The sequence below is a fragment of the Rhinatrema bivittatum genome, chromosome 16, assembly GCF_901001135.1.
Source record: "Rhinatrema bivittatum chromosome 16, aRhiBiv1.1, whole genome shotgun sequence".
NCBI lineage: Eukaryota > Metazoa > Chordata > Amphibia > Gymnophiona > Rhinatrematidae > Rhinatrema > Rhinatrema bivittatum.
In genome coordinates, this window is record NC_042630.1 from 4,608,869 (window position 1) to 4,633,316 (window position 24,448).

General features: G+C 42.9%; 2 protein-coding genes across 2 annotated transcripts; both read left to right on the forward strand.

The window, feature by feature from the left end:
- Positions 1–9,466: 9,466 nt before the first annotated feature.
- LOC115078339 (olfactory receptor 8D2-like) lies at positions 9,467–12,148 on the forward strand. The gene is made up of 2 exons (XM_029581233.1): positions 9,467–9,593; positions 11,636–12,148. The coding sequence occupies exons 1-2, from the start codon at positions 9,525–9,527 to the stop codon at positions 12,023–12,025; spliced, it is 459 nt and encodes a 152-aa protein (XP_029437093.1). The 5' UTR covers positions 9,467–9,524; the 3' UTR covers positions 12,026–12,148.
- A 7,464-nt stretch (positions 12,149–19,612) lies between these two features.
- Positions 19,613–20,554, forward strand: LOC115078460 (olfactory receptor 5V1-like). The gene has a single exon (XM_029581374.1). It carries the CDS (start codon positions 19,613–19,615, stop codon positions 20,552–20,554), a length of 942 nt encoding a protein of 313 aa, XP_029437234.1.
- Positions 20,555–24,448: the final 3,894 nt, after the last annotated feature.

Genomic DNA, 24,448 nt, shown 5'->3' on the forward strand with positions numbered 1-24,448 from the left:
GGGTTTCAGGAATATCTTTCACATGGTTTGGTCAATAGAAAAAGGCAGGAAAATGGGAATTCTATGAAACACCAGGGCAGAATTTGGAGTGCAAATGCAGCCAGAAGGGACAAGAGTTTCACAGTAACTTGGTGAACAAACCATTTTTTTGTCACTTTTTCAAAGTAGAAAGAAAACCAAATTTCCTAGTAAAAAAAACCCGAACATGCATTCAGCTCAGCGGCCACCAGATAGTGCCATTGCTCCCCAGATGGCAGTAAAACATCTGTCCACTCTACTGTCGAGATAGGAGACATAGGGAGTATGAGGGATGGGCATCACATAGGCGTGCAACACACTTCCTCCTAGACCCATGCACGCTCATCGGACTTCTCCCTAAAACGCTGAGAGAGCCCACTCATGTCCTTCTCCACCCCATCCCACCCCCTCCAACAGGGTCCTGTCCAGCCAGATGTTGGGATACTGCGCGATGCAGCCCCTCTCTCGCTCCCCATCGGACGCCAGCAGCTGCTGCAGCGCACTGCGGGAAGAAGAGACCTCGGAGGATGAGGACGACAACGCGGTAAAGCAGGAGTCATCCTTGTGGGAGGGAAGGAAGGGAAAAGGTGGTGCTGGGGGAGGGAGAGGGGGAGGGGAGTTTGCCGGCCAAACTCCATCAAGCCAAGGGGGAAATATGCAGCTGCAGATCCCACTGCAAGCCCAAGATCGCAAGGACCCTCCACACATAGCTGCTTCTTCTGGAAACGGGCACCACGGGGGGGCAGGCGAAGAATTATCATTTCATTTTAACTTTTCAGAAGTTCTTTTATTTAGTTTCTGCATTTTTAGTGCACACTGGATAATTTCAGCACGCTAAAACCATTTAGTGTACGCTAAATTTCAAAAACAATTCAAAACACATCTTTTGTCATTTCAGATGGAAAAATGAAACAAATGTCACCTGTGTTTTCAATGTTGTTTTAAATGCCTGCATCTCCCTCCCATGCAGCCCTTCCTGCCTTCCATAAACCCTCCCATCTCCGTCCTAGTCTCTGTCTCTTTTCCCTTTTCCTGTCTTCCCCTCTCTGCTCCCTGCCTCTCCCTCTCAGCCTCTCCACTTGCTTCTCCCTTACTGATCAAACTCAGGGATTTTTTATCGCTGCCTCTCCTCCAACCCCCTCAGGAGCTGATGTACTCGCCCGAGGGTCCCCAAAAGCGAGAGTCCCTGGTGCAGAGTGTCTGGCTGGAGGACAGCATCAGCACGCCCAGCAGCATGGCCTCCCCAGGTAAGGAAGCAATACGACAACACTCAGAGAAATGTCAATGCCCTACCACAAAAACAGTGATTGTGAGAAAAAAATATAATTAACCCCCGCCCAATAATATTATACATTTAGAATTATACAGCACCTTTCATCCAAACAATACCCCAGCAAATTAATACTTAGAAAACATACGTGCAGCTCCATCTGGCACAGAAAGATTATATACTAATATTATTCTCTGAATTTTAGGAAAGCTTCTCAAGAGGAAGATAGAGAAGAAACATTATTTTTACTGGGGTAAAATGAGGCACAGGGCGATAAAGTGACTCTCCAAGGTCACACACTAAGTCAGTAACAGAGCTGGGGATTAGAACTGAGGCACAGGGAGATAAGATGACTCTCTTGATGCCATGCATACAAAGTCAGTAATAGAGCCAGGGAGGAGAAGTGAGGAACAGGGAGATAAAGAGACTCCCCTGAAGTCACACCGAGAGAATCAGAATCACAAGCGGATTGTGAGAAATTGCACTGGGCATCCAAATGGCAGATGAAATTGAATGTGGACAAGTGAAAAATGATGTATATAGGGAAATATAAATCAAACTATAGTTACACAATGTTAGGTTCCATATTGAGTCACCACCGAGGAAAAGGATCTAGACATCATGGTGGATTTAACATGTTGAAATCCTCAGCTTAGTATATGGCAGCAGTCAAAATTGCAAACAGAATGTTAGGAAAGGAATGGAAAATAAAATGCAGAATGTCATAACCCTCTCTATCGTTCCATGATGAGACCACATTAGGAAATGTACAGAGAAGGGTAACCAAAACAATAAGGACATAAGAACATGCCATGCTGGGTCAGACCAAGGGTCCATCAAGCCCATCAAGCCCAGCATCCTGTTTCCAACAGAGGCCAAACCAGGCCACAAGAACCTGGCAATTACCCAAACACTAAGAAGATCCCATGCTACTGATGCCAGTAATAGCAGTGGCTATTCCCTAAGTAAAATTGATTAATAGCCATTAATGGACTTCTCCTCCAAGAACTTATCCAAACCTTTTTTGAACCCAGCTGCACTAACTGCACTAACCACATCATCTGGCAACAAATTCCAGAGCTTTATTATACGTTGAGTGAAAAGAGATGAAGGCTCTTAGGCTTTGAGAAGAGATGACTGAGGGTGGATATGATAGAGGTCAATAAAATCATGAGTGGAGAGAAAAGAATAAAAGTGAATCAGTTGTCTCAAAGTCTAGGGGACGCTCCATGAAGTTACTCAGCAGCTCACTCAATGCACATTTAAACTCAGGAATTCATTGTCAGAGGATGTGGTAAAGGCAGTTAATGTAGCTGGGTTTAAAAAAGGTTTGGACTAGTTCCTAGATGAAAAGTCCATAAACTGTTATTAACCAAGTAGACTTAAGAAATATCCATTACTTATCACAGTGCAATAGAAGCATAAAATCTATTTACTATTGCCAGGTAAGAACATAAGAACTGCCATACTGGGTCAGACCAAGGTCCATCAAGCCCAGCATCCTGTTTCCAACAGAGGCCAATCCAGGCCATAAGAACCTGGCAAGTACCCAAACATTAAATAGATCCCAAGCTACTAATGCCAGCAACAAGCAGTAGCAATTCCCTATTGATTAATAGCAGGTAATGGACTTCTCTCCAGGAACTTATCCAAACTTTTTTTAATCCAGCTACACTAACTGCACTAACCACATCCTCTGGCAACAAATTCCAGAGTTTAATTGTGCATTGAGTTAAAAAGAATTTTCTCTGATTAGTTTTAAATGTGCCCCATGCTAACTTCATGGAGTGCCCCCCTTGTCTTTCTATTATCCGAAAGAGTAAATAACCGATTCACATCTACTCGTTCAAGCCCTTTCATGATTTTGTAGACTTCTATCATATTCCCCCTTCAGCTGACTCTTCTCCAAGCTGAACAGCCCTAACCTCTTCAGCCTTTCCTCATAGAGGAGCTGTTCCATCCCCCTTTATCATTTTGGTAGCCCTTCTCTGTACCTTCTCCATCGCAATTATATCTTTTTTGAGATGCGGCGACCAGAATTGTACACAGTATTCAAGGTGCGGTCTCACCATGGAGCGATACAGAGGCATTATGACATTTTCCGTTTTATTCACCATTCCCTTCCTAATAATTCCCAACATTCTGTTTGCTTTTTTGACTGCTGCAGCACACTGAGCCGACGATTTTAAAGTATTATCTACTATGACACCTAGATCTCTTTCTTGGGTTGTAGCACCTAATAAGGAACCCAACATTGTGTAATTATATCATGGGTTATTTTTCCCTGTATGCATCACCTTGCACTTATCCACATTAAATTTCATCTGTCACTTGGAAGCCCAATCTTCCAGTCTTGCAAGGTCCTCCTGTAATGTATCACAATCTACTTGTGATTTAACTACTCTGAATAATTTTGTATCATTCACAAATTTGATAACCTCACTCATCGTATTCCTTTCCAGATTATTTATAAATATATTGAAAAGCACTGGTCCAAGTACAGATCCCTGAGGCACTCCACTGTTTACCCTTTTCCACTGAGAAAATTGACCATTTAATCCTACTCTCTGTTTCCTGTCTTGTGACTTGGATTGGCCACTTTTGGAAACTTGATGGATCCTTAGTCTGACCAGTATGGCAGTTCTTATGTTCTTTTGTCTGTGAGAAAGCCGGTGTTTAGAACTGAGGCAGAGAGGAAATAATGTCAAATAATTTTTCTTTCAGTTACAAAACTCCTGCGTTATGAGAACTCACCAGAGTCTGAGGAGAAGGTGAAAGGCAGTAAAGCAGAGCCCCAACGCTACACCCCGGTACGTTTCCTATCCCAGCATGCAGAAGGCTGGTGCCACAACCCGTACAGAGTCTCCTTGCTAGAGAGCCACTGACACCCTTTCTGAGCCTGCTTACAAAGAGGCTGTTTCCTTGTTCTGCAGGCCTCCATTTTGTGCTGCGTGTGATGTCATCGCTGGAGGGGGTGCCATAGTGTTTACAGGGTAATGCACAGGTAACTTACAGCAGGCTGGGAGAAAAAACAACTCCCTGCTCTGAGGGTTTGATGGACTCCTCACCACTATGCATGCTTTTTGCACTCCTCCAAAAGACAGCAATCTTGGACGTTTTGAGTGGGAGGGTAGCCTTGGCTGGCCTTTTCTTTTAGGCACATGCAGTCCTCAAAAGCTAAGCCAAAATGACCTGCATTGCTATTTCTTTTGTTGATGTAGCGGAGGAGGGAGATGACCTCAGTCAGAAAGCACACAGTGTCATCAGAGGGTACACATAAAAGATCAGGATGCGGGGGGCTGACTGGGTTTGGCTGACTAACAGTGCTATAGAAAGTAATGCATAATCAGGAATCCCAACTGTCCTTTCCATTCTTGTGATAGCAACCATAATTCATGCAATTTCATCCACTTACCCTATCATTCCCCTCCATAGACTTCAGTAGTGTCATCCACCCAAAGCAGATCATTCTCCTATGCAGATCTCAATGGTATCCCCTCTTAACCATGTCATTACCCTCCATAGACTTCAATGGAATCTCCCTCCTAACCATATCATTCCTCTCCATAGACTTCAATGGTATCCCCCTCCTAACCACATCATTCCCCTCCATAGACTTCAATGGAATCTCCCTCCTAACCATATCATTCCCCTCCATAGACTTCAATGGTATCCCCCTCCTAACCACATCATTCACCTCCATAGACTTCAATGGAATCTCCCTCCTAACCATATCATTCCCCTCCATAGACTTCAATGGTATCTCCCTCCTACCCACATCATTACCCTCCATAACCTTCAATGGTATCTCCCTCTTAACCACATCATTCTCCTCCATAGACTTCAATGGTATCTCCCTCCTAACCACATCATTCACCTCCATAGACTTCACTGGTATCTCCCTCCTACCCACATCATTACCCTCCATAGACTTCAATGGTATCTCCCTCCTAACCACATCATTCACCTCATGAGAACATAAGAACATGCCATACTGGGTCAGACCAAGGGTCCATCAAGCCCAGCATCCTGTTTCCAACAGTGGCCAATCCAGGCCATAAGAACCTGGCAAGTACCCAAAAAACTAGGTCTATTCCATGTTACCATTGCTAGTAATAGCAGTGGCTATTTTCTAAGTCAACTCAATTAATAGCAGGTAATGGACTTCTCCTCCAAGAACTTATCCAATCCTTTTTTAAACACAGCTATACTAACTGCACTAACCATATCCTCTGGCAACAAATTCCAGAGTTTAATTGTGCGTTGAATAAAAAAAGAACTTTCTCCGATTAGTTTTAAATGTGCCACATGCTAACTTCATGGAGTGCCCCCTAGTCTTTCTATTATCCGAAAGAGTAAATAACCGATTCACATCTACCCGTTCTAGACCTCTCATGATTTTAAACACCTCTATCATATCCCCCCTCAGCCGTCTCTTCTCCAAGCTGAAAAGGCCTACTCTTTAGTCTTTCCTCACAGGGGAGCTGTTCCATTCCCTTTATCATTTTGGTAGCCCTTCTCTGTACCTTCTCCATAGACTTCAATGGTACCTCCCTCCTAACCACATCATTCACCTCCATAGACTTCAGTAGTATCACCCTCCTAACCACATCATTCACCTCCATAGACTTCAATGGCATCTCCCTCCTAACCACATCATTCACTTCCATCGACTTTAAAATTTATATAGAGGGAGAAATTTGTTTTCCATATCTTGAGCATTTTACCGACCCCATTTCTGGATGGGTTCTCTTCTCTCTGGTCACTTGTTCTACAAATTGTACTTCTGATGATCTAACCTGTGCTTCTTATTTTTCCTTTGTTTTTTTCCCATGAGCATGGCAGGGCTGATTTGAGCTAAATGTATTTGCTGACAGGGTTGAAGCTTAAATGAAGCGTGCCTCTTACCGCCCATTTCTCCGCAGACTCCCTAAGCTAAATCTTAAATTCTGTTTGCTGCTTCCACATTTCATGCGGCCAGAAATACAGAGGTAACCAGATCTGCAGAAGATGTGAAAGACCATGTACTTAATTCAGAGGTGTCTCGTATACACAGGAACCACAGAAGGAAAGAAATGTTGCATGAAAATACAAGGGAAGCATGAATAGATCTGGGGGCTGTACTGTAGCACTCGGACACAGGAGAGGGTGAATGGATGGAGGGCTGAGATACAGGAGGGGTATGCACAGGCTTGGGAACTGATGATTGTAGGGTTGAGATGTAGGAGGGATAGTATTAGACATGAGTATGTTTACAATGAGATACAGAAGAGATACTGGACATGGGGATGTATTCGGTCGTTTCATGTTTTAATGCACAGATGGCATTGGACTAGGAGACAGTGATAGAAACTAATTCAGAGACCTGTTCAATCTTCTTCCTTTGATATTAGCAGAGAGAGGGAGGGGAGGCCATAAGTGTTGTCCAGAATTCTGTCCTGTATATGAGGAATAGAAAATTGTGACTGTGTACAATGTGGATGGCTCCCTCTGCTTTCTTTTGGTCTCTGCTTTCAGGATATCTTGATGAAATGAATGGGTGTTCTCTCAGTCTTGGCTCCATCGTGTTGTCCAAGAGCTTGCTGAGATGCTTCAGATGGTGACCGGATTGTTTCACTGGGTGATTTCTATTCCCAGGCCATGGGAAGCATGTGAAGAGGGGCAACCTGAATCAGGGCAACCACAACTCGTCTGAGTGTGCAGAGGCTGTGCCATCATCTTGGATGAATTAGGAAGACGCCCTCCATCCAAACCGCTATTGTGTCTTAAATGTTATGCTCAGTAGGCACCTGGTTTTCTTTCAAACTAACTATGTGACTGTGCCATTTCCTCCCCTGGAATCATGCTTACATTCCAAGGTGATGGCGGTCATGTTTTGCCTAGTGCAGGAGTGGGCCGCATCCCTGCTCTGTAGGATATTTATGCTGTCTATTGATGCTATTCTAGAGGATCAGTTTTTCCTAACGCTACCCCACTCCTCCCAGCGGGAGAGAAGTAAAAGGAGTTCATTTCTTTGGATATTGAAGGGTTCTGGCACCAGGAGGCAGGGCTACACCAGCATAATGTCTCTTTCCAAAGGCCCTCATGACTAGAGCTCTGCTTCATTTACCCAGGTCACGTCCTGTCCTATAGTAAGCTGCGGGATACCCTCCGGATAGCCTTTGACTGCAACATGCAAAGCCGCGGCCTTCCCACTGGTTTTCCATAGGGCCCTGCTTGAAACCTTAGTTTTACTGATGTCTCAGACAGATTCTGTTGCCCATATGAGGGACAAAGGCCTGTAAAAGCCTGGAATCTCTGTCACTTCAAATGGAAGTCCCGGAACGTTATTTTATGCTACCATGTGAAAAGAAAGTGCCAGAAAATGGAAGTTAGGTGAGGTCATTGCCTACTATTCCATAGCTCGCATATTGCTCATTGGGCCAGGTCAGGTCGGGTCATGTGACCCTTAGCCCACCCAGCAGAAAGTGAAGTGCCAGTGAAAAACACGAAGCAGGGACTGAGTGCTCAGGAGAACTTGGAAGTTAGTGCAAATTACTAGCAGCTACCTTGAAAGGCTTAAAAAACAAAGCCCAACTCTCTTTAAATATGATTTAGAGATTTAGCCTGGAGAGAAATACATCTCCATGACTGCTGAGAAACAGGACCCCTGGAAAATATTCTTTTAATGTGTGGGAAGTGTGCTTTTATTGCAGTGGGATGGGCGAGAGGGGGTGTTTATCACCTGTAGCAACGCATTCTGTCATTGATGTGAAGACATATAATATTCTCTCTCTCTCTCTGTCTGTGCTGTGTACTGTCACAATAAACTGAGATTGAACTGAGCTTCAACGTCCTCTTTCCTCTTTTCTTTTCTCCTACTGTGTGTGTGTGACATGAGCTGTTTCCATTATACAGCTGTGTGTTCAGATGATGCCTAGTGCTTGAATACTTGTGAACTCAAACACGCTGGCACTCCTTGAACACGGCTGTTTGAATTGTTGGAGACTGTGTCGCTTTTGTGCAAGATCGCAGAGCCTACAGGAAGCAAAGAAGGTGCCCTTTAATAGTACACTGGGTCATCCTGGGACGCTGGGTCAGAGGGCAGTGTTACCGTTCCCATGCTGAGTCAGGCCAGAAGGCCATCGTTAGGAAGATCCCAAAGAGCAGATCCAGTTCCTTCATTGTACACCAAATGGGTTCAGTAAAATAAGGGGAACAGTTAAAGTATTTGGAGAGGCTAAGACTTTGCAATCTTCCCTTTCCTTGGGGGATCTTGTCCCAGGAGTCCTCTGTCACGTTTAAATGCTGCCGCACAATTCCATGCTCTTTCCATAACGAAGAAGATGAGGTTGCTCCCAGGCACAAGTAAGATCCTTTGTCTTTTTTCTCACCAGTACAATATTAGCCTCTGCTGGTCATTACTGTCAGTATTTCCAGTACTGAGTACTCCTTCCTCACTCAGTCCCAGGTTATAGGCAGTAAGTCTGAATACGAGAGTACTTTTAATGCTGTGAATTTCCCTCATCATTGTACGCTCTGGCTGCTGTTATCCCTCAGCCCCATGGATTTTGCTGGAGCTTCTGCCCTTTGCAGCTCCTGAGGTCTTGGACTCTTTCTGGCCTTTCCAGCTTGACACCTGAAAGTTCAGGGTCTCTGGAAAACTGATGCACATTTCTTAAACAAAAATCCGTAATAGTGTCTTCGGCAGAGCTCCTGGATCCCTGGGATAATGTGTAATGTTTAATGTCCTGTGATTATTCTGTTGTTTGACTCTTCTAGCATGTTCAGGTCATAGAAAGCATTCACACATGTAACTTGTAGGCCGCGAGGAAACGTTTTTAAAATAGGGATATGCATTTAGATGATCCAAATGAGAAATTTGCTCTGAAGAAGATGATTTTCAGTTTAGTTCACGTTATCTGAACTGAATGGGCACATTTCCCCCCAAACGTTTCGCTCATTCAGTTCAGTCCCATTAAAGTCTATCGGGTAAGCAAAGCCAGACAGAAAAGAGCCGGATGGGGATATGAGAAGGAAAGAGCAGGGCCAACCATAATTCAAAACTTTTTTGATCCAGTTTATCCTAGCTGGCAGCTAAATGGCGTGACCTCATCTTTTTTGCTTGTTTTTTTTAGGTGAAAGTGAAACTAAGAACCCAGTGACCATTTTAATCTCAGCCATTCCTGTGTGGGATCTCAGAGAGGTAAAGAAAAGCTAAGAAAAAAGCTTGAGATTTAGAAGAGAAAATAAGTGCATGCTTCCAGTCCTAGAAGTAAGACCTGTACTGTTAAGGGTTTCAGTGTCATCACCGTATATCAGCAAGGTAAACCTTTCCTTCTCTCAGTATCTGGAAGACACAGGAAGAGAGAGAGAGGGCTAGGGACTGCCTGTGCAGGGAGCAGCTTGCTTTCTCTGTGTAATCGTCGTCACACTGACGCTGCACTAATTCTTCTCTTTATTTCTACGATACCAGGATAAATGTGCCCAAAGTTTGTTTTATGAGGTTGGTTTAAAGTATCTCCGCCTTTACGAATAGTTTATTGTAACTTGCGCACGATTTACGCTGGAGCAGGAAATATTTTTAAATTAAATTACATTCTTTGTATGGTTGATTTGTGCACTAAGGGCCAGATTTTCAAAAGCATTTACTCGAGCAAAACTGGTTTTTGCTCGAGTAAATACACTTTACTCAAGAAAGTGGGCTTTTCAAAATTGCTACAATATATGCCATTGAATTGTCCATAGGATTTACTCAAGTAAGTGCACTTTACTCGAGTAAATAGCTTTTGAAAATTGCTACGATAGTATGTCACATTTACATGCGTAACTCCTTTGAAAATTACCCCCTAAGTTCAGAAAGGTGAATTTTCAAAAAGGAGTTACACGTGTAAATGGGACTATTATTGTAGCAATTTTCAAAAGCCCACTTTCTCCAGTAAAGTGCATGTACTTGAGTAAAGCCCGGTTTTATGTATGTAAATACGTTTTAAACTCAAGCCCCTACTTAGCCAGCATCAGCAGTTCAATGTGCTCTGATTTTAACAAAAGTGACTGTCTGGGTGTCTGGGTGTGTGCACACCAAGGTTTACACTATGGATGGCAGCCTGCCTGCCCTGCTGGGGCGCAGCTGATGCTACTGCATTGAAGGTTAGGAGTAGGAATGAGGGGCAGATCTTTTAAAATACAAGTGGAAGTTGCACATCTCGGGGAAACTTCTGGCAACGTTATTACAGTAAATTATACAGTACGGCTCACTCTGCATCCCTTTCTTCCCTTCTGCATGCACTCATTCCTTAAATCAGCTGCTCTTGTACATTGCAGGCTTCCAGATGTTCCTGAAATGGGCTCTTCTGTGACCTGCAATGCCCGGGATCTCTTTCTTGCACGTTGTTTGCTTTTCTTGCCTGGGTTGCCTCGGCAGACTCCTCAGCCCAGCCAGCTCAGGTCTTTCAGAGCATCCTGTGCTGCTTTCCTCGTTGTCCCTCTGTCTGTCTGTGACTACACTGGCCTTCTGTCAGAGCCCTGGTCTTCAGTCCCAAGGGTTCGCTGCCCTTCCACCTCGCCATCTCTCTGTACTCACCACACTCTCAGTCATGCGCTCCCCTGCTATCAGCCCTTCCCCCATCTTGCATGCGCTCTATGCAATAACTTACCACCAGCTCCCTTTTCTCTCATCTTCCACCGGACTCCACTCCTGACCTCCTCCGTTACTTTATCTGTGCTCTGATCTCAGGCACTTTGGGTAAGTGACATAAGTAACAAAGAAATAAGTCTGTTTTCCCTGTGCTTCCAACTTCAGGAACACTAAATATGGAAAACAAGCAGAGGGGAAACCAGAGCACAGTGAGAGAATTCCTGATCTTGGGGTTCTCCGACCTTCCGAATCTTCAGTATCTGATCTTTGTGGTCTTCCTCTCCATTTACCTGATGACCCTAACGGGAAATCTCATCATTTTGACACTAACGTGTGTTGACTCTCGCCTGCACAAACCTATGTACTTCTTCCTCTCTAATCTGGCCATCTTGGACATCTCTTACACCTCCGACACTCTGCCCAAAATGCTGGCCATTACCCTTACAGAGAGCAAGGCCATTTCTTTCCAAGCATGCATGACCCAGCTCTACCTGATTATGTCCTTCACCGGTGTGGAGTTCTACCTGCTCACCGCCATGGCCTACGATCGCTATGTGGCCATCTGCAACCCCTTGCGCTACTCAGTTGTTATGAGCAAGAGAGTCTGTGCCCTTATGGCCACCAGTTCCTGGGTGGCTGGGTTTCTGGATGCTCTACCACACATTGTATTGACAGCTCGCGCCTCTTTCTGTAGTCAAAATGAGATTAACCATTTCTTCTGTGACCTGCAGACCCTGCTGAAGCTCTCCTGCAGTGATGTATCCCTCGTTGAAATGTTCATGACAACCCTCAATCTGTGTTTGGTCCTCGGCTGCTTCCTGCTCACCCTGACGTCCTACATCTACATCATCTCTGCTATCTTGAAAATTCATTCAACCGAAGGGAGAAACAAGGCCTTCTCCACCTGCTCCTCCCATCTCATGGTGGTTGCTATATATTATGTGACGGTCCTTTCTGTTTATATGAGACCTGTGGACATGAACACAATGCCCGGAGAGAAACTCTTTGGCGCATTGTACAATGCCGTCATCCCCATGATAAACCCCATCATTTACAGCCTCAGGAATAAAGATGTTAAAGACGCTCTAAGGAAATGCACACGGGGTAGGCTTGGAGGCTGAGGAATGAGAACACTATTTGCAGGATTTATAGTAGTTGGGAGGGACTGGAAATAAATGATATATTTGGAAGAGATTTCTGGAAGTGTTCTCATTCAGTTATCAATATTACAAAATACTTCTCAGTTTTAAAATATATTTCCTCGAAGCTACACATTTTTCAAAGGAATTAGAAGGACCTCGGGGGGGGGGGGGGGGGGGGGGAAATGGTTTAATTGTGGGAAGCAGTCAACAATTTCATCTACTCATGATATTAATGTTCACCCTGCTCTTCCTATCACTCCTCGCCTCATGTTATCTATATCAAGAAATGACCATTTCCTTGCCCCCTCCTAACACTCCTCACCCGGTGTCCTCTGTACCCACAATAATAACTATCACACTGTCCCGCCTCTCATGTCATGCTCCATGTCCTCTGTAGCCACAATAATAACTATCACACTGTCCCGCCTCTCATGTCATGCTCCATGTCCTCTGTAGCCACAATAATAACTATCACACTGTCCCGCCTCTCATGTCATGCTCCATGTCCTCTGTAGCCACAATAATAACTATCACACTGTCCCGCCTCTCATGTCATGCTCCATGTCCTCTGTAGCCACAATAATAATTATCACACTGTCCCGCCTCTCATGTCATGCTCCATGTCCTCTGTAGCCACAATAATAACTATCACACTGTCCCGCCTCTCATGTCATGCTCCATGTCCTCTGTAGCCACAATAATAACTATCACACTGTCCCGCCTCTCATGTCATGCTCCATGTCCTCTGTAGCCACAATAATAACTATCACACTGTCCCGCCTCTCATGTCATGTTCCATGTCCTCTGTAGCCACAGTACTCCCTCAGAGGAATGAACAGTGCTAAAACTGGGCCGGGACACTGGATCAGTAACACGAATTAGTCATTCCCTACATGTTTGTAACTATTGTGTTCTTGAATTTTTATGTATGGTGTATGGTACCCTGCCCTGAATTATGGAAGAGCGGGCTATAACTATTTTAAATAAATAAATGATACATGAAATGAATAGCACTAGGCTGGGTCAGAAGATCGGCTCCTAACATCTCGCTGGGACACCAGAGGGAAGAGTGTCCCTGTGACAGCATGCTGGGACTCTGGATCAGTGCCGGCTCAGAGAGGAACGTGCCTCCTAATGCTATGATTGGACTCTGGATCAGCGCCGGCTCACAAGGAACATTGCCCCCTAACCCACTGGGTCTGTACTGGCTCAGAGGGAAGAGAACATCTTGCTGAGACCCTGGGTGTATAAGTACCTATGAAACTACGGCATATTTTCCTGATTTATTTGGTGGACTCAGAATAAACAGTTTTCCTGTTCCACAACGTTCTTAAAGATGTTTAATATTTTAAGGCATTACAATCTTCTCTTTGCTCGGGGGATGTCTTCCCTGGAGTTCTGGGTCATGTTTAAATTCAGCAGCACAAATCTTCTCTTTCTCCATACAGAAGACGAGTGCATATACCATACAGAAGTGAGATCCTTTCTTATCCTCGCTGTAACAGACACAGGATTAACATGTTACTCTACCTTTTGTATAATTAGAATATTAAACCTTTGGTTTAGTGATTTCTGTATTACATACAGTCCTTAATTTGGGCAGGATTTGCTAGAAATGTGGTGGATTGTTTTTAGCCCTTTCTTAGTCTGCAGCAGTGCTTTGGATTGTTTTCTGACATGGCCCCTGGTATTTCAAGCTCCTGGGCCCCGTACGTTTTGCTGTTTGCTAGCCTGGAGTCCCCAGTAGAGCTCTGGAGGCCCGTTGATGACATGTCCTTCTGCCATGGGGAGGATCCTTAGTATCTGCAGCTGCTCTGTGACTCTTTCACTGGTATCTGTATTAAGATCCAATTTCTAGACTGCATTAATTAATATTCTTGTCCTTCAAACCTTCTTCCCTCAATAAATCTTTTACTCTGTAAGGTGTTCCCAGCCTGTGTGTCGTTCTCCCCAGACGTCACTGAACAGTTTTCTGTTTTAAAGTTAACTCCCTAAAATCTCTATTCAGTGAGAAGTTCCCCTGTGATATTGCTCCCAGACATTGACTCTTTTCCTGTTGCCTTGTCTCTTTCCTATCGATTTTCACAGAGGAAACCTCCTACTGCAGGTACAGTAAAACCAAAGACATACTCTGGGGAATAATCACCAAGGAGGGTATCCAAGGACTCCTTTGCAGTCTCTAACCTAAAAACATTGTAGAGTTTTAAAGAATGGTGGATGAACAGTGTAAAGATAATTCTGCTTAGTAATGTTAAGTCTCTGGAGCAGTGATTCCCCAGTCTGAGCGGACATCACATGGGCTTTTCTCTTCCTTACTGCAAGTCCCAGCTGGAAGAATTGGTGAGTGCACCAGGGCCTTTCCTCCGGCTGATGATCGCCAATCTGTAAGGGCTGTGTCAAAAGAAATCCAGGACAGGTTCCCAAATCCCTCAAAAAAAAGTTGCAGGTCTGTTCTTTTGCCCCAGTAGGGCTCCCAGAGACTCCCGTTCTTCTGCCCCTCTCCAGTGCTGATTATTTAAGCCGAAGTCAAAGTCCTGAGCAGTTATTTAGCAAACTGAGCCTCTTCTAATGAGGGCAGTCAATCAGTCCTTTCAGAAAGTCGCCAGCCTGCTCCACTTGGGGGAACTCACACACCTTTCTCCAGTTGCAAAGCCTGTATTAGAACTCACCCCATCCTGGTCCCTGTGACACAGAAAAATCTGTTTGTCCATGTCAAACGCTTAACAGGGTTTTCCTTTCTGGTCATTGTTCAGGTCCATGATGCCTTCCTCATGCTGGGCCTTGACTCTCTCCAATCGGATGGCTTCCCATTTGCTCTCCTTCCTCCCTTGAGTCCTGTATCGTTTCATCGAGCCTGTAAGTGTTGCAGAGATAATAAACTCCCCTCTGTCTGATTATTTCAGAGTGCTCTGAAGAGTTTGCAGTGACCTTGCTCAGAGACATCTCTCAGGTTAAACGTGTTCTGGGATGGAGCTGATTAACAGATGTCCTCAGAACAATTGTGTCCCTGTTTGATGAGCAAGGATTTCTGTAAGTGCACTGGCCTGCCCTCATGTCCTGTTTCAGACAGTCACTTATTTCTCCACACGCACGGTGCAGGCACCTGTTTTTAAGGACAAACAATTCATTCCTTCACCTACGTTTGTCTTTCAGAAGGGTCTTACAAACCACGTTTGCAGAACAGGTCTGGCCCAGAGACTCTCCTTTGCTCTTTGCAAGCCCTACAAAAACAAATCATTCTTCACTAAAATTCAAAACATTGCTTGTACTCTTTCTTTGGAACTTCCTACCAGTGAGCCCCTCAGTATCTGCACTTTAGTTTGACAATATTGAGTATCTATTGCTTCCAGACATTTAATTCCTTTTCTAGAGGTTTCTCAAAGCTCTCGGACCTGAAAACAACCAACCATTTCCTCTTCAGAATTAGGAAACTCCATAAGTTATTTCCATTGGCCTCTGGAAATCCAGTTCTGTCGGCCTTTCCTTATAAAAAATAAAAATAAAAAGACATCTATAATACTTTGTTTACTTTATGGAATCTGCTGAGTTCTTGTGACCTGGATTGGAAACAGGATGCTGGGCTCGATGGACCTTGATCTGACCCAGCATTTGTAATCCCTTGCGATGTGTACAAATATCCAAGAAATGCTGACATTTTGTATCATTTATTATTTTTTTATATTTAGATTCACTCCACCAGGTGCGTACAGTGGTAAACACCAAGTCACCTGTGTCCTCTGATTGAATTGTGCTGAACGTTATAGATTTTTGTTACTATGTCTGCAATTGCAATATCTAGATATGGATTTTTTTTCTATTCCAAAACCTCCTCAGCACGTGTATAGGACTCTGCTACAGATGTGTTTAGTGCGAGAAGAAATAAACTATCTCAGAGATCTCCAGGTCCAGATTTTTCTCTGCTGGACCCTGAGCTCTCTCAGAGAATCCTCAACCCTAGTTCCTTGACTGCTGGCTCACGAGGTCTCTCAGAGACCCCCAATCCCAGCCTCTTCACTGCAGGTACCTGAGCTCTTTCAGAGATGCTCAACCCCAGCTCTTGTGTGCTAAACCCAGATTTCACCTTAAAACAGAGATTAACAAAGAGGACAGAGGCCAAATCCAATGAATAAGTAATACATTGACTTTGAAACTGGAAGCATAACTTCTTTTTAACAGTCCTAGGTGATAAGACACTGGAACACTCCATTATCTGATTTGAGACCTCCTCCGAAGAAATATTCAGCAGTACATACGATGTATCCATATCTGCTAATAGCCGTCAGTGGACAGAGAAATGGTAAAATCAGAAATGGGTGTTGTCTTTATCTGCCTTCATTTACTGTATTCCTATGTTATGTGCGAAGCTAGTGAAGTTTATAATGTAGAAATCTTGGTGGAATGGCTTGGGAGACCGCATGGAGCTTTTCTAAAGGGAGAGACGAGAAGGAAGAATTTGTTGTATTTCATCTTTGTATGTTTTTTTTTAATGTTGTGTTATTGGGGTTTTTTTTGCTATGTTGTCTATTGCACTGCAAATTCTACTGTACTTTTAATGGCTGCCATGCAATTGATCATAAGAAATGTGATCACAAATAATAATTAAAAATTCAAACTAGTAATATTGATAATTATATAAATACATTTATAGCCTAGTCTCCTATAGGGAAACTGACCTTATAGGTGGCAATTTTATAACTGTGCGGGTAGGAGTAAAGTCCACGTGTAACGTTGTACAATGCAGACTTTAGCCAACATTTACAAAGCAAAATTAGCTTTCAAAATGCTTGAGTAATTGGCCGATATGCGTACAGATTAATTCACTCAAAGTTACACCCTCTGTTCACAGGGCACAACTCATGTAGGCTGAATTACACACATAGAGGTGAATTTTAAAAGCCCGACCCGTGCGTTAATTAGGGAATGCATGAAGAAATCAGACTCGCACGCGCCAAGTGGATTTTAAAAGCCTGCGAGATACACGCGTAGCGCCCGTAGAGCGCACATCTCGAAAGTTCTCAAGAAGGGGTGGCGTGAACCTAAGATGTGTGCGTAAATACTGAATCGATCCAGCGCACATCGAAGCCTCCCCCCCCGTGGCAAAACGTTACTTCTGCTATGGATGCTGTGTAACTAAGCAGATCTGTGGGGTTTTAAGGGTGGAGGCTAAGTGGGGGGAATGAAGGCTTTCAAACATGGGGGGTGTTGGAGGGCTCTGTCGCTTAACCGGGTGAACCGAGGATGGTGCTGGCGTGCACCCTTTTAAAATCGGTAGAAGCGGGATTTGCACGCCCCTGCGTGTACACGTGCATGCAGCCAGGTTATTTTATAACATGCAGGCATATGCACAGATAATGGGGACATTTTGGGACTGTATAGTGTTCAGGTAGGGCTACCACAAGGGTCAGTACTGTCCCTGATAGTGTTTAATACTTACATAAGCCTTTTAGGGAAAGTGCTTTCAAACTGAGGATTAGCATTCAAAAGTTATGCGAATGATGTGCAATTATTTATTCCTAGCGTTAAGGCTAGAGAATTACCAGTGCAGGAATTTTATTGTAGTATGGAAAGAATTCAGGGATGGTTGAGGGAAAATGAACTGCTTTTAAATTGTGGTAAGACAAACATTTTATGGTTAGGGGATTCCCAAATACCAGCATTAGTAATTCTAGAGGATTGTACGTTGCCAGTAATATCGGAGTCGGCGTTTGTCATTGAGGGTTCAGAGGAAGAGGGTTGCCCAAAGGGCTTTCTTCAGATTGAAACTTCTAAAGCCATGGCGGAAAGTGGATTTTCCAACGATTGTTCAGGTATTAGTTTTAAGTTATTTATAGATTACTGCAGCAGTATTTCTATAGAAATGCGCTGAATTTGATTAAAGCTCTTCAAATGATACAATATGCGGCCACTAGGGCGATTTAGTTATTTGTTTATTTATTTCATCTTTACCCCGTTGTTCTGTTATTTTCAATCCCAGTTACCGGTAAATAAAGCCACCATGGGAGGTGTTCATTGCGTATGGGGTACAGTAGAGATGCACAGTATGCACGCACAAGGCTGTAATGCAGGAGTCTTACATTCTGTACTGCCACATACTTTAAGATCCTCTGCTCAGGATGTGCTCAGGCTGCCCTCTGTTAAGCCTTTTCACTTAGCTAGAGCGAGGGCCAGGGCATATTATTCTATTATAGCGCCAGCTACGGGGAATGGGTTGCCACTCTGGCTGCATCAAGAACAAGACCATTTGCCCTTCTGAAAATTAATTAAGGCAGAAATGTTTAAAAAGGCGTATGATGGAGAGGAGGAGGGAATGCAGTTTTGAAGTGCAGGAAATTGGGTTTAATTTATTTTAAAAATGTTTTAATTGTTGTTTTGCTTTTAATACTGTTTTATATATTGTGTATGTGGTTTTCAAATTGCACTGAACAATATGGATTTGGTGGAATAAAAGATGTAATAATAAATAAAAAATATACACACCAATGTGCGCACACATGCTGGTTTGAAAGTTTACGGTCATGGGGTAAATTTCAAAAGGACTAGCACACATAAAATTAGCAAAATTCTAGCAATTCTCAAAATCCCATTTATGCGCTTAACATGCACTGAACACGGGTTAATCCTGTGGACAATTCAATGGCCTATATCATAGCAATTTTCAAAAGCCCATTTATGCATATAAATCCCTTTGAAAATCCCCCCTACTTTTTAAAATCACAAAGTATGTGTGTACGTTTTAACTCTGCCCTCCCCAGAACACCTTTTTCCAGTTCATATAGAAATATGCATGTAACCAGTTCACTCCTGTATTTTTATGTGCTCTGAGTCTCGGGCTATTTTGTAACAGATATTTACACACATAAAACAAGGATTTGAAAATTCAGCCCATAAAGATCATGGTGTCTGTCCTGCCCTAATATTTTTTCATCTTGTCATCCAACTACATTCAAATTAGTGCCAAAATATCAGATCACCCTGTTACCCCCTTCTCCCCTTCCAGCTTGTACTTTTCAACTGTCTTTGATGATGCTACTTCTTAAAATCCTTTTTTCTTTTTTCCTTCCTATAAGAAAACAGGCCAGTTCAGTTCCATTCAGCTGTAATCTCGGGAAGAACGAAGCAAAGTGTGATGTAATTGAGTATTTTCAAAGCTTTCTTGCCATTGGTTAGTGTCTGTCATCACCAGTTGAGGTCATCACTTGTCTCATATCCTATAGGGAAAAACTCTCTCTAATGTTTAATCATGTTCTTATTACATAGAAATCTACATGACAAACACAGTAAATTACCAAGTGCAAATATTTGTAGCACAGAAGAAAACAAGCCATCATGAAATGTTCACATCTCTCTTTGTTCAATAAGTACTTCAGCAGCGTGAGATTAGATTAGTCAGATCAGTTATGATAAGAATGTTGATTTCATACCAAATGTCCTGATTAGACAGTCCCCCAGTGAATGCCACCTGAGTGAAGTACTGAAGATTTTCCCCTCTCATACATTTTGCCAGTCTCTTCATGCCCTGATTTTCTGGTGTTGTCTCTATTCTTCCTTCCTCAGCAGGAAATGAATATGAGAGATCCACAGAGGGACAACCAGACCCAGGTCACAGAATTCCTTATTTTAGGATTCTCCAATTATCCAAACCTTAAGATTCTGGTCTTCGTGGTGTTTCTGTGCATTTACCTGGTCACACTTATGGGGAACCTTATCATTTTGTTGCTAACATGCACTGACTCACGCCTGCATAAACCCATGTACTTCTTCCTTTCCAATTTGGCCCTTTTGGACATCTGCTTTACCTCTGACACTCTCCCAAAAATGCTAATCATATCCCTAACAGAAAATAAAGCCATTTCTTTCCTTGGGTGTATGACCCAGCTCTACCTAATTCTATCTTTCACCAGTGTGGAATTTTTCCTCCTCACTGCCATGGCCTATGATCGTTACGTGGCCATCTGCAATCCATTGCGTTACTCGGTCATCATGAACAAGAGAGTCTGTGTCCTGCTGGCCGCCGCTTCCTGGATGTCTGGGTTTCTATGTGTCTTGCCTCACATACTGTTCACCTCCAGCTCCTCTTTCTGTGATCACAATGAGATCAACCATTTCTTCTGTGACCTCCAGATCCTGCTGAAGCTTTCCTGCAGTGATATCTCCATTGTTGCAACGTTGCTGCTCACCTTAAACTTGTGTTTGGCCCTGGCCTGCTTCCAGCTCACCTTGACCTCCTACGTCTTCATCGGTTCCACCATCTTGAAAATCCATTCAGCTGAAGGGAGGCGCAAGGCCTTCTCCACCTGTTCCTCCCACCTCACAGTGGTTATGATATACTCTGGGGCTGTACTTTTTGTATATATGAGACCTATATCCATGGATGTACGGCCTGAGGACAAAGTCTTTGGTGCCCTGTACAATGCTGTGATCCCCATGCTGAACCCTATCATTTACAGCTTGAGGAACAAAGACGTTAAAGACGCCTTGATGAAGAACACCAGGGGGAAAATAGGCTGAGGACTTGGAACATTATTTGCAAGATTGCAACCTTCAGCAGGGAGGGACAGAGAATCAATGTAACTCTAGAACTTACAGCAATAATTAACAAAAATAAACATCAGTGAGCACTGTAACTAGTCAAATATTTCTGTGGTTTATACTCAAATTATTTTTGTTTATAGTGTTCAGATCTGTTAAGTTTCAAGTTAATCTAATTTTATAGATATTGCAGAAAACATTTTGTCTGTCAAAGAACACTTGTGAGCTATGAAATATAGTACTAGATAAAGAGAGGGTCATTTTTTAAGTCATTTCTGCAGGTAAAATAGTGCTTTTCCTGTGGAAATGGTTTGGTATAAAATTGTCTGTCCAATCTTTTTTATTGCATGCTTGATTGCCAAGATTCTCCAAGCAAAATACAAGTAAAACATAGTAAATGTTAAACAACAAAATAAATCACAACAAAAGTATACATAATCAATATAATTATAGTAAAAAACAAAATACAAAATTCATAAAATCTCAACTTAAAACTGAAAATCAAACTATATGCATAAATAATTCCACTACATAATAATAAAATTTACCCTACAACGTAAATCTTGATAATCAGCCCTCCCATATGTGTCCCCCACCAAAAAAACAAATTTATTTTATTTATTTAACAGTTTTTTATACCGACCTTCATAGTCGATAACCATATCGGATCGGTTTACATTTTAACAAAGGGTAAACTGAGGTAACAATTCTGGTAAATAATAGATAACAAAAGAAAAAGGAATAAGTCAAAGTTACAATCAACAAGGAATGGAAAACTTGGAGGCTTAAAGACAAGCTGGAAGGAAGATAGAGGCAGGTAGAATAAATATAACATGATACGAATAATTTAACGGGTTAGAGCATATGCTTTAACCTGGAAATGCCAGTGTCCATTGTAGATAACCAATCATTAACTGCTTTTTGGAATATCTGCTGGTCCTGAAGTAACCTAAGCGCAAAAAGTAAACACTTCCACATGGAAGGACCAATACTGCTAAAGAGAAGTGTATCCTTCAAGAAAGAGATACTGAGAAGAAAAATCCCATGAGAAAGGTAATGATCCAGTTGTTTGATAAAAAGATACAAGGCTGCAGATAACCTGTAGCTACCCAAGCATAGACCTTAAATTGTATGCAGAAGGTCAACAGAAGGCAGTGAAGTCTATCTGTGGTAGAGCCACTGAAAGGCTACTCTGATAATCCAGGCCAGTGAGAACCAGCGCCCGGCCCACTTGCCTTGATTGCTCTGTGTGTGGTTTATGCTGGTAAACTTGCACCTTTGGAGACAAATTGTGTATATTGTCTGGTTTTAAATACTGAGAGTATTTAATTGTACCCCATCTAGGACTGTGGATAGCGCAGGCTAGAGATCTTTTAAATAAATAATAAATGTGGGCTCATGGTGCCAAATCCAGGCCTGGTTTCTGATTGAGCCAGAAGCCCAAAAGAGCAAGAGGAAACTGCCAAATCCTTAAAAAAAAAAAAAAAAAGGAAAGAAGCTTCCCAGAAATGATTATTAATGCTAGAAGAATTCCTGGTGCAGGGACGGAGGTTTATTTTGTCTTCCATGAAAGAAAGAGTTTGGAATAAAGGTGATGGTGAGGGTAGCCTGACAGCGCCTCCAGTGAAACAACACTGCAGGTAATTCAGTCTGATGGCTTGCAGAGCTTAGCCTTGGGGAACCTGAAGAAATGAATAGAAACATTGCATCTGTCCAGGCTTAATTAACCATTGCTGGGGAGGTCACATTTACAAGTGAACATATAACCGAGAAAGACAGAGATGGGAGTCAGGTCAGCACGGAAAACCTTAAATGCTCACTTTTGCAATTATAAATGCTCCTTCACTCTGCTATTACAGAGAATATCTGCTATTTCTGGGGAGGGGGGAGAGTGCCCCTAACACCGTGCTGGGTCATCGGGTCAGTGCACCGTAACATACTACAGGGAAACAGAGTCAGAGGTAGGTTCACTCCCACTTGACTTATGTTAGGGTTTGTCTCAGCACTTGCTGAAACCCAGGTGAGAACAGATGTTTTGATCCCTGGGTGAGCTCCGCATAACAAGTAAAACATTTTGAAAGAGCTTTAATGTTTTGCAAATTTTAAGACCTCTCCTTGGGGAGCTTCATCCCAGGTGCTTTGGGTCCTGTTTAAATTGAGCAGCAGGGTTCTGGTCTCTTTCCATTCAGAAGATGAGGGGGTGTTCCTTGGACAGGTAACTTCCGTTATATCCTCAGACTTAGATGCACAATATATTTATTAATTATTACCGTAACCATAGCTCAGTATTTTAGTCCTTGTAGACTATTCCAGTCTTGCTCGAGGAAGTGAGTTAGTCCATTAGAGGGATAGCTATATTAGTCTGCTGTAAGAAAATTAACAAGAGGTGGGTGGCGCCTTATAGACTAAACAATTTATTGAGGCATCAGTTTTCCAAGACAGAGTCCACTTTGTCAGATGGTGTAGGAAGTGAGATTATGTTACTTCCTTGCTTTACTCTGCTGGAGTCTCAGACACAGTTTGCATTTTGTTTTGCTGTACATCCAGTATCCAGCTCTTTGCAACATCTCTGGCTGGTTAGATACCCAACAATTCAGAGTCTCCAGACAAATCAACGCTTCTCAGTTATGAAATTCTTTCACAGATCTCCAATGGAGGCCTCGGAGTCTGTCAGGAATGTGCCCCTAATTATTAAGACCCTTTCAGAGTATTTTTGGAGGTAAAGGAAAACCGCATATATATTTTTTTTTTTTTTGTAACGTATTATTTTTAAAAAAAATGAAAGACCTAAAAGATTCCCCTGCTCCCAGTGCCCTGCTCCTTCTTTCTTAGAAATCCTGAATGCTGAGATCTTTCCCTGTTCTCTCATTTCCTTCACTTTGATTTTGCCAGGGTAAATCAAAGGTTACAGTAAGGGAAGATACCAATGGATCCTGAACTTGAGGTCTCCCAGGTGGGGGTAGGGGCCTGATTTTGGTGCCACGTACAATGACGGAAGTGATTGCTACTGGCCATATAGATTATATACACGATTTAATGGAGAAGAGCCAGTCGTGCCTTACTGAACCTATACAGTTTGCTGAAAGTGTAAATAAGCATGTGGATAAGGGTGAGCCAGTTGTCATAGTGTATTTGGATTTTCAGAAGGCGTTTGACAGTGTTGCCCATGAGAGACTCCTCAGGAAATTCAGACATCTGGGATAGGACACAGTGTCCTATCATGGTCTGGAAGCTGACAGTAGGACTAAATGCTCAATTTTCCCAGTGGAAAGATATTAATAATGGCGTTCTCCAGGCATCTGTCCTAGGATGTGTTAACTTATTCATTAATGGTCCGGAGAATGGTGCAATGCGTGAAATGATCAGATTTGCAGGGTGATACCTGGTGACTGGATTTGGAGCCTATGCTACAAGTCTCAGTAAAGTGTGCCGGTGCATGGCTTCTGGCCGCAGGACCAGTGTTGCAGTGATTAGAGTGGGAGGGAAGGTCTATTAAAATAGAGGGAACATCTCCAGCTATTTGTGAATGAAGGCTCATGACATTAGATCCTGAGCCCGATTCAGACTGAACTGGAAAACAACAGGAGAAAGGAGGAGCAACTGGGCCAAACAGGATGTTAGGAATTATTTGGAAAAGAATGGAGAATAAATCACAGAAAGTCCTATTGCTCTGTATCACTCCATGATGTGATCACACCTTGACCATTGTCTGCATTTCTGGCCACTCTATCTTGAAGGAGACATAGCGGAAATGGAAAATGAATAAAATGATAAAAGAGATGGAAAAGCTCCCTTATGGAGAAAGCCAAACAGATTAGATGACAGAGGAAGGATGTGATAAGAGGTTTATAAATTCCTGCGTGGGTGCAACAG

Coding starts and splice junctions, on each gene's coding strand:
- LOC115078339 (XM_029581233.1), top strand. CDS start 9,525: ATGCTTCCAGTCCTAGAAGTAAGACCTGTACTGTTAAGGGTTTCAGTG. Junction 9,594..11,635: donor CATCACCGTATATCAGCAAG/GTAAACCTTTCC, acceptor TGTGACCTGCAG/ACCCTGCTGAAGCTCTCCTG.
- LOC115078460 (XM_029581374.1), top strand. CDS start 19,613: ATGAGAGATCCACAGAGGGACAACCAGACCCAGGTCACAGAATTCCTT.